Below are 10,507 nucleotides of genomic sequence, written 5' to 3' on the forward strand. Positions count from 1 at the left end.
TGGATAGCTACAGAAATTTATATTTAGGAAATCTTAGGACATCTATTAAACCAAATCAAATAAAACAATCAAAGCCAGTAAGTCACAGGTTACAAAGTAAGTACACAAAACTCTCTCGTGTATTGCAATGTTAGGCCATTTTAACTAAATGTGCAACTAAAAAATGATTCCAGTTATAACATAAGAATATGGAATACTTAGGAAAAATAGTCAAGCAAAAGGGATGGAGACTGAATGGAGATGGCCTAAGGGCAATGTCCATCCTGAGAAGAATGTAAGGTCGCCTAAGTAAGCAGAGGCCTGTGCACATTCACAGATCAGTTGACACAGCAGGTAGAGCACAGTTCTCCTCAGCATGATTTAAGGGTAAGAATGATCCCATCAGAAGAGGTAGACTTCTTGAGAACAGAAGTTGTCAGTGTGTCCTTACACTTCATCTGTGCACTGATTAAGACACCTTCACTTTAGTAGATGGTTTCCCAGCCTGCTGGGTAACCTTGACTATCAACTTGACAGAATGTAGAATTATCTAGGCACACCTCTGGCCTATGCATCTGCATTTTTTCCCCAAAGAGGTTTACCTAAGGGGAGGATCCATTTTGAATGTGGGGAGCACCGTCTCATTGGTTGGAGTCCTGGACTGCCTAAATAGAAGACAGCACATACCATCATTCATCCCTTCCCTTTATGGATACAATGTGACCAGGGACCACATGCTCTTGTGCCAAGCTCTCTCAGCCACTTGAACTCTGACCCCAAGTAAACTCATCCTCTTCTTTTCTCTGTCAGGAATCTTATCACAGCAGTGAGAAAAGTAACTGACACAATGAATCTTTTATGTGTCACAATGACAGTTTGACATCCTGCTCAGGAATCCCTTTTCTACTCCTGGTTGTTTACTCTGCAGAAATAGAAATACCAATTCTCAGGCCCTGGGTTCGGTCCCCAGCTCCAAAAAAAAGAAAAAAGAAAAAGAAAAAAAAAAAAGAAAGAAATACCAATTCTCAAGGACATACTGTGAGGGTCCACAGCGTCAGTGTTAGGCAAAGTGGGAATGATACAAACATGCAATGGCTGGCGAAAAGATACAATGTGGTACATCCTCTCAGTGTAAAGAACCGCTGATATATATATATATGTATGTATATGTATATATATATATGTATATGTGTATATATATATGCGCAAGCACAGACGGACTATTAAATGTTTTTCTGAGTGAATGAAGTCGGACATAAGTTACTGTAGAATACCATTTATATGAATTTCTCAGAAAAGAGAAGCTCATAAATGAAAAATAGAGCAAATCCAAAAGTTAGGGCTGAGGTAGCTCTGCAGTATTTTTAGATTTATTAGTTGAACCCCCTTGTTGAACCCATGCCTCAGAGGACCTCTCTTCCACAAGATTATGAATAAAATACACACAATTTATGAAATAGTTCTAGATTCGTGTAGGCATGGTGATTGGGTGATTTAACTGTGGAAAGAATAGATTGGAAGTTTCAGATAAAGTTGGGGGAAATGCAGAACAATCTCTTGGCACTTAGAGACGAAAGTGAAATTTCCTATCAGTTTGTAAGTGAAGGAATTAGGGATCAGAGACTAGGAATGTGTTCATACTCACCCAACCTGAGCTGCAGAGGGATTGCATTTAAAAATAAAGGAAAGAAAAATAAAGATGTCATACAAAATTTTAAAAACGAAAGCCACGGTATTATTTTTTCCTGGACCTCATACAGATGAAAACCCTCTGTGGCTTTCTCCTTTTAGGCCTGCCTTGATGTTTTCAATGCTAGATTAGCCAAGAGGACAGAGCTGCTGCTGCTGCTAAACTCATCAGTGGCTTTCAAAGTTGAAAAGCAAAAATGTTTCTCAGCCTTGGGCTGGCACAGTTCCAGGGCAGATGGATTGGTTTGGTTTGGTGTTTTGGCCTTAGCAACATCTATCACTTCAGGTGCCAAGATGGGCAAATTTAAATATTTACAAGTTACAATAAGATAAAAATATTTTCCATTCTTACAGTACCATCTGTGCTACTGTGCTAAGTCGAGTCCTTAGGCCCAGAAGCCAATGATTTAGGCCTAGAGACCAAACACTAATTTTTCACCTTTCGTGTACCCGGAGAAGCCATGTTGATGTTTTATACTTTGGAATAAGATGCTGTGGTCCTAACCACTCAGCATAAATGAGACTAAGGTAAGACTTTATCAAAGGCAGTGGGATGTCTGTGGCTAAACAATATGAGGGCATGCTGGACATGGCTGTATTCTGATTTTAGGGTTTTAATTAGGTTTTCATAACTACCTATAAAAACCCAAATGGTGCAGGCTAGATAGGCATCAACACAGGGCAGAAGTCACATCCTGGTGGCCTGTCTTCCAGGTCCACTGTGCAGATGTGCTACATTGTGTTTGGTTTTCAAAGTGTTTAAAGACTCTATCTGCGTGTGTGTGTGTGTACACAACATTTTGTGATCTAGAGAACTCACAACATTTAAATTTTCTGTTTGTTTTTAAAAAAAATCCAAGTCTCTCCCCTAATCCTTGTATAACCCTGGCAACTGTTGCTTACAGGCCAATATGCTCACTGTCTTGTCTATAGGGGGCAGCCTTATTCCTTAATGGTCCCTGGTTGTCCCCAGATGCTTGAGACATTGTAAACTTGCAGATAGCATTGACTTTTCCATTGAGGACAGCATAAATGTCATTGATTGCTTTGGGTTGCCAACAATACACTTACTCCATTTTTCTTTCAGACTCAAGGCCACTTTGGAAAGTGTCTGTTGAGTGCTTTTAGAAAATTTGACGTGTATTTGGCCAGATTCAATGGAGCAAAACTTTGGCCTTTAATCTGGTTTCTGGAAACATTCTAATTAAAAATCAGAACCAAGTTTGGGGTAAAAAAGTATGTTTGACTATGAAATGGTGAACCTGCTTCTTGTGGGTGCTTGGTAAGCTGACTCAGTGGTGATGAGAATAAAAAAATAAACTAAAGATTGCTTTTGGGGTGCCTTTTTCTCCCACTGTTAACCATTGGTTCTACTAACCTTATATTCCATGTGTGGCTTGAGGACCTATATGCAGATCCTTCTCTCTACTGTTGATCCAACATGATCTTCATGTTTTTATACATATGACATTCAAAGTGTTGAAAGTTTCATTATTGAATGTCTGAATGAAGTCAGTATAAATTGAAAGCCTCCACATTGTTTTAATCTCTCTCTCTCTCTGTCTCTGTCTCTGTCTCTCTCTCTCTCTCTGTGTGTGTGTGTGTGTGTGTTCGTGTTTGCATCTGCACATGTGCATGAAAGTGCAGATCAAAGCTACTGTTGGTTGTCAGTCTTCTGAAGCACAGCTCACCCTTTTCTGAGACCCTTTCTCACTACCCTTGAACTTAGCAAGCAGGCTAGGCTGGCTGGCTGGCCAACCCTGGGATCCATCTGCCTCTGCCTCCCAGATTTGAGATTACAAGCTCAGGCTACAGGGTTTTTGGAGTCTGGGATTTGCACTCAATCCCTTGTACTTGCTAGTGCAAAACTTTGCCTGCCGATTGCTCTCCCCAGTCCGTGCTGACAGTTTTAAAGGGGACAAACCCGATTTCCACCTGTTAAGCATCTATTTTTCACATGGGAAGGTGATGCATGTAAACAAAGCAAGTAAAAGACGACTCGTGAATATTTGATTTTTTTCTTAGTCACTGTGTTTGGTCACAACGCTTCTGCTTTTGGGTTCTGGGAGGCGTGGTTTTGCGGATGGGAAGGAGCGTGAGAAAGCTGAAGAATCAAAGGTGAAACAAAACCCATCAAGAGCCGACTGCTCACATTCTGCTTCAGAAATAAAGCGCATCAAATAGAGTCAGAGTTCTTGATACTGCTCATCAATTAAAGCGCCGACCTCAGAGGAGGAAGACACAGACACCCGGAAGCTCCCGGAAATCTAAAATAGCTAATAAGCAAATATATTAGGATAGTAAACCCGGACACCACACATCCCCTATGTGTGTTTGTGCAAACCATCAGTGTTGTGTAAACCCTGTGTCCCACATTTAGCAGCTCCAGGCAGAGAATTTTTGTTTGCACTAGTGGGAGAAAGAGAAAGTCACCTCTCCATGCCCCCGTTGCATTTCACCGGTGAAACGCACGCAGGTCTGCTCTGGGACACCAGGTCTCCTGCCTTAGGGACCTGGGTGGTGGGGAGCGCTGCATTCTCTTCTGGCTCTATTCCGGGTCTCCATGATCTCATGGCCTCTACAGACCACACAGTGATTCCAGTCCAGCCCTCGCTGGGCCACGCGGGGCGATTCCTGCAAGGGTTCGTAGGGTGCCACGATCGCCGGCGGGGACAGGGTTTGGGGTGGAAGTTAAAGACACGCCCACGTCAGGGACCCAAAATAGCCCACGCGCCCAGGGCCCGAAATCAGACAGGAAGCCAAATAACCGGGGCGTTGAGCGGCTCGGGCCAGAGCGCCGGCCGAGGGCTGGGAGCCAAGGGTCCGACGGGGGCGGCGCGGGGCGGGGCGGGGCTGCGAGCCTATTAAAGCTCGGCCGGCGGGGGCAGAGCGGGGCGATGGAGCGCGACGGCGAACAGGCAGGGCAAGGGCCCCGGCATGGGCCAGCGGGAAACGGCCGCGAGCTGGAGTCTCCAGCCGCCGCTTCGCTGCTGGCGCCCATGGACCTAGGGGAGGAGCCGCTGGAGAAGGCGGAGCGTGCGCGCACCGCCAAAGACCCCAACACCTACAAAGTGCTGTCGCTGGTAGGTCGGTGCTCGCCGCGACCCCCGGGAGGGGGCCGGGATAGAAGAGAACACGGGCAGCACCCGGCACCAGAGAGCGTGGGCTCCTCCTGCGCCAGTACGAGGTGATCTGCAGGGTCCTTACCCCTCGCCCAGTAGGAGCGGGCTGCTATAATAGTCACCTTGAAATACCGTCCTCTTCCCTCAGAGAAGACAGGGAAGACAGGATATTTAGAGGCGGAAACGAATGAACAGCTAGTCTTGGGGTAACACAGCGATGTTTGTAGCCTTTTAGGTGGCCTGGCTCGGTGCAGGTGGTGCTCGTGGCTTTAGATGAATTCATTCCCGTTGAAAGGTTCGCCACTGCTTTTAAAAGTATCAGGAACTTTAGAAAACACCCTCGTTTGGCTCTGTCGTGGTGTTTCCTGGCAGTTGTTTAGAAGCCCCATCGATATTCATGTTTATGTGACTGGGAAGAGGCCTGGGATTCAGTGCCGGCTCTTTTAACCACAGACAGCGCTGTTTGTGTTGCCGGGCACAGCTGCTGGCTATGTCCCTCTACTATTCTGTTAGGACAGTTGCAGGATCCACAGCCACCTTTTGGAAACAGGACAGCGATTTTCACTCCGGATCTTCCTTGGGTCAGAAAGGCTGCGTCCTGTGATGCTCGTTCTAAGTTTTGGTGGGGACTTCCATTATTCTTCCTGAGCTCAGTTTGTTGTGGTGAGATGAGAGCTCATAGCATGGTTTCAAAGGTACTGGAAGCGGGAAATAAATTCAGAACTGAAGGAAGATGTAGTTATCTTATAGTATGTGCAAACTACAGCTTTCTGTGGATAGCACACCTCAAAACATATAGTTACACATTATGGCCTTTGCACTGTTTTGTTGAAAATCTTCTTTCCGATGTTTAAAGTCTCCCTTTTGACATCATTTTCATTTCCACTGTTCTTAAGGTTCTATGCAGACACCATAGCACTTTGAGAACCAGAATTCCTAGACTTGAGAGATGGTGTCATATCCTTAGTTTTTTAAAAATAAGTCTGAGGTTCAAAGAAGAAGTCTCTCAAACCACAGGCTGCTGTATCCCAGGGTATAATTTTGTATCATATGTCACTCATACGATATTGATGGGCACTTATTTAGTTTGAGCCTAGAAAGTCTTTTTGGGGTGTGTGTGTGTGTGTGTGTGTGTGTGTGTGTGTGTTTAATGGAAGATCGCAGGGCGTTACAGGACTACTTAAATTACAGAGTATCAGTACCCTGAGCTACTATGAGATACTCAATAAAGACACACTGAGTATTTATGAAATTACAAGACATGTTTATAAACTTCCTATAAGTCTTTCAAGGGTTCCCAGCTATTGAATTCCGTTTTGCTTACTTGCTTATAGGCCCAGAATAGATATCAACACAGGTTCATCTTTAGAACGCACAGCATTTTCACTCTGACACCTGCTGTCAGTTGGTTGAACAGCAGCGTTCCATCATTAGAAGTGGCTCTGAAGGTGCACCTCAGAAATTGTCATTCATGTCCCCTAGAAATTCCTCAAACAGGTCAACTATGAATGCTTGGTATATTTGGATACGGCATATCTTATGAGTTAGAAAGAATCCTCAACTCAGATAATTTTTAGAGATTTACGTATTTTTAGTTTATATGTATGCTTAGCCCGTCTGTCCGTCCGTCTGTCTGTCTGTCTATCTATCTATCTATCTATCTATCTATCTATCTATCTATCTATCATCTATTTGCCCCACTCCAGCTATCCAGTGTTCTCAGCAGAGGCCCAAAGCAATGTAATGGAACCTCCAGTTCATATGTATATATGTGTGTATGTATGTATATATATGTGTATATATATACATACATATACACACACACATATATGTATACACACACACACATATATATATACATATATATATGTATGTATGTATATATATATATATATATATATATATATATATATATATATATATCTTGTGTTTGTGTGCCTGGTACCCACAGAGGCCAGAAGAGGACATTGAATCCCTTGGAACTGTAGTTTATAGATGGTTGTGAGCCACCATGTGGGTGCTGGGAACTGAACCTGGGTCCTCTGCAAGAGCGGCAAGGTACTTACCGGCTGTCCCATCTCTCCAGCCACAGCTTCATCTCTTTTGAGGGACTAATGAGAAACAAAATATAAGCTGCTTGGTTTCTCGCTGGAGCTCTTCATTCAGGACCGAGCTGGAAATGAAACCTGTTTTTTCTCTTTTCCTCCTCTACTTTAATAACCCTCTATCAGAAGCCCTCAAAGGAATTTGACAACTGTCATCAAAGAGCTCTGGGATATGTTTTCTAGAGACCGCCATAATTATTGGATTTATCTTGTTTCCCCTTTCGGATCAGGCATCAGCGCATTTTGTATGAAGCTGAAGAATCAGGTTGAACTAATTGCATCCTGGGGTTAGGATCAGGGAGGCCCCTACTCCCTGGCCACAGGATTCTAACCGGACAGGATAATCACAGGGCTGCCTTGCAGAGGGAGGAGGGAGCAGTGGTGACTGTGCCCTCTTCCCAGATTTTCTCTTATTAATGAAAAGAATGTAGGTAACATCAGAGTAAGCGTGGAAAGGGGATCTTGTCTTAGCCTTGCTTGCCCAGGCGATGCTTGCCCAGGCGATGCTTGCCCAGGCGATGTTTGCCCAGGCGATGCTTCATTTTAGGACTTTGGGCAGTGGTAAGCATTCTGCCTAGGTACTCAGCAGGACTAAGGAAACAGCAAGAGAGCAAAACAAGCACTGCTTTCAAAGCCCTCTGTGACGTGTGTGAGCATTCCCTGGATGCTATGAACTACGTTGGTAATTAAGTTGCTGAGAGAGAGAGAGAGAGAGAGAGAGAGAGAGAGAGAGAGAGAGAGAGAGAGAAGGCTGAGCAGAGATCATGGTATGGAGATCAGGGAACCAGAGGTTCCATTAGATTCCGGCCTCTGCTGAGAAAACTGGGTGGCTGGAGTTGGGGAATGAGTATGGATAAGAAAATATAGATGGAGCCCAGGATCCCACAGTTGCCTTCGAGTGAACACCGTCCGTGACTCACGAATCTCCCATGGGGTAGATTCACAAACCTACCGCCTCCTAATAGCACTACCCTGTAGGCTAAGAGTGTTAGCTGATGAGGCTTTGGGTAGATATTTGCAGTCTGATGCGTTAGGTGCGAAATGCCTTTGCTTAGTCCCAGATCACGTTTGAACTGAAATAGTCACTCCTAAAGTTGGGCTCGGGTATTTGTCCAAACTACCATTGCTCCCTATTCTAGTTTTAAATGGACTGGTAGCTTTCAAGTAGTGTGTGCTCTAGTTAGGCCTTCGAAAGCATTACTTTAATGAGTTTGTGATTTTTCTCCTATAGTTATGAAGATAGAGATTTGCTACACGACACAGGCTTGGCTGTTGGTGTTGGTAACTGAAGACTGTTTTTGCCTTTCCATAAAAGAGTTCTTTCTAAGAAATAGAAGTTGACCTTGGTCTACCTAGACTACTGGTGTCAGGTTAATTGTCTGTCTTCCTCCTCTTCCCATTATCTTTCTGCTACAGTGTCCAGACTAACTCTCTCAGCCAGGTTTGCATCGACATTGTCCACTGACTTTCAAATTTAATATCTGCCCACTATGGCTTTAGCGTTTTATTTCAGAATGACCAGGCTATCTCCAAAGCTAGAACAGTCTAAAATTTGTCTCTAAAGGTGTTTGTTTTGTATGCTCTAATGTGCACGGAGGGCAGAGGAGCCCGGGTTCTTTGTGTTCCTATTGGGTCCCTGGCTGAGCATTTGGTTGGTTGAATGAATTCACTATACACTATATTTCTGGAAAGACAGAATGCTCAGTTATAAAGCCAGAATGTAAGGAATCCAAATATGCCTGGCACTTGGCCGTACCCTCTGGGGTAGGATAAAATGGGGATAGTGTTTTATTTGTATGACGGTGATGGAAGACGTCATGAATGGACGGGGTGAACGGGACCCAGCATGCCTAAGCAGAGCCCCGGCTAAGCCTGCCATAATTTAGGTTCAGGATCAGAAATGTTACCCTGAGCTTCCTTCCCTGTTGGCACATACGACTCAGGTGTGGCCAGACCAGGGTATAGGGAAAGGCCAAAACAAACCTCCCTCATTTTTTCGAGGACTTCTTGTGCTTTCGTAACTCTGTTGTCTTTCCCTCAGTTGGGCCATGGAGTCTCCTGCAGATGTTTTTTCTGGGTCTTGTCTCCTGGTCCTTGTCCTCTCCCTTGAGGTCCATTCCGTTCCTCCTGATGGGTTCTATAGCCGAGCATTTGTGCCCCACCTCGTCTCTTTCCTGGGAACACAGCTGCCTTCTCAGCACCCCTTTTATTCCTCTTCTATTTCACTTTGCCTCTTCCCTGTCACTGAAACATCTTAATCATGACTCTAGACAGCCGCCATATTGGTCATGTTGAGCATGTTAAACACCATGGGTCGTAGAGAGCTGGAGGCCATAACCATTCTAGAATATGGACAGAAGTTTATGTTTGCCAACTCCTTATTTTCCTCTAACCACTTTTTCTTTTCTGGAAACAAATATTTAAAATTAAAATGTTTTTACTTTATAGGCAGTATTAGGTTTTGAGCTTGATAAGTACCATTGAAATCTCTCTGTGTCTCAGTGTGTGTGTGTGTGTGTCTGTCCATCTGTCTCTGTCTCTGTCTCTGTCTCTCTCTCTCTCTCTTGTGTTTAAAGATCAGCAGATATATTTCATCTATATTACAGGTTTTAGGTGACAAACCACAGAACCTAGTCATGATTCATAACTTATTTTTTGTAAGAGAGCAACATTTCACATTTCAAAGAACTTATCAATGAATAAGCTTTTGGAAGATAAATTACCTAGAGAACTGTCTTTAGATAAAATAAGCTTGCTTCCACAGACTATTAAGTATGTCTCCCTACCCCTCCCCCCCAAGATGGTCAATAAGAAACTTTGGGCTTTTGGGGTCAACACAGAACATAGATTACCTATATAAGCATAAATCTGCACTAAAAGAATAGATAATCAAAGCGTTGACTCAACATGAGAAATACCTCGCTATCTAAATGAAAGTTATGCATTTACGACGGAGAGAAAGAATCTAAGAGGGTTTTCCAACACAGCGACAAGAATGTTGTGTCAAACATTAACTGGAGCACGTGACCACGGTGTTTTAGTTAGCAAAGGCTTCAGTTGAATACGGTCTGGAATAGCTTTTGTTTTCTCCTTTTGTTTTTTAGGAGAATTGGTGGAAATGTGGGTGTTAAAGTCTTGATGGTTATAAATGTTCACGCTGTGTAAGGAAGTTTCAAAAGCATTTTCCCACATATGTTTTTATTGACCTGTGGTACATGAAGTTTGTATTAAGAGAACAGTAATAGCCAGTTCCGTCTTGCCCTTAAGGAAATAGGTACAGAGGGAGTCTTTCAGGATTCTAGAATGTTTGTGTGCCTGCAGACTACTGCAGACCGTCTGGGGTTGCCTTAAAGGCAGAGACTCCAGAGGTCTCAAGTTCTGATTTGGAAGATCTGGAAGTTGTGGAATGCATCTAAGGAGTGTGTGCATGTGTGTGTGTGTGTGTGTGTGTGTGTGTGTGTGTAAGGAGGGTTGTTACAGATAGAAGTCTTTTGTTCTGTTGTTCCTCAGGTACGTTGCTCTTATGGTTTAAGAGGATTCCTTCAGTAGCTTAGGCTTCCTAGCAGCCCAAAGGCTGGTTATCCCTATCTCCTCATCTTGGGGATTATAAGC

General features: G+C 43.8%; 1 protein-coding gene across 8 annotated transcripts in view; it reads left to right on the forward strand.

Annotated features, from left to right (window-relative positions):
* Window positions 1–4,559: 4,559 nt before the first annotated feature.
* The window catches only part of Enpp1 (ectonucleotide pyrophosphatase/phosphodiesterase 1), a 64,987-nt gene continuing 59,039 nt past the window's right edge, over window positions 4,560–10,507 (forward strand). For 4 of the 8 annotated variants that reach the window (XM_087595437.1, XM_087595440.1, XM_087595458.1 and 1 more), the window contains exon 1: window positions 4,560–4,855. Coding sequence is in view for 2 of the 8 variants with exons in the window: in XM_087595434.1 (XP_087451560.1) it covers window positions 4,566–4,751 (186 nt within the window). In the remaining 6 variants the exon portion in view is untranslated. 8 annotated transcript variants of the gene reach the window in all.

Source organism: Rattus norvegicus, chromosome 1 (genome assembly GCF_021556685.1).
Source record: "Rattus norvegicus strain SHRSP/BbbUtx chromosome 1, alternate assembly SHRSP_T2T, whole genome shotgun sequence".
NCBI lineage: Eukaryota > Metazoa > Chordata > Mammalia > Rodentia > Muridae > Rattus > Rattus norvegicus.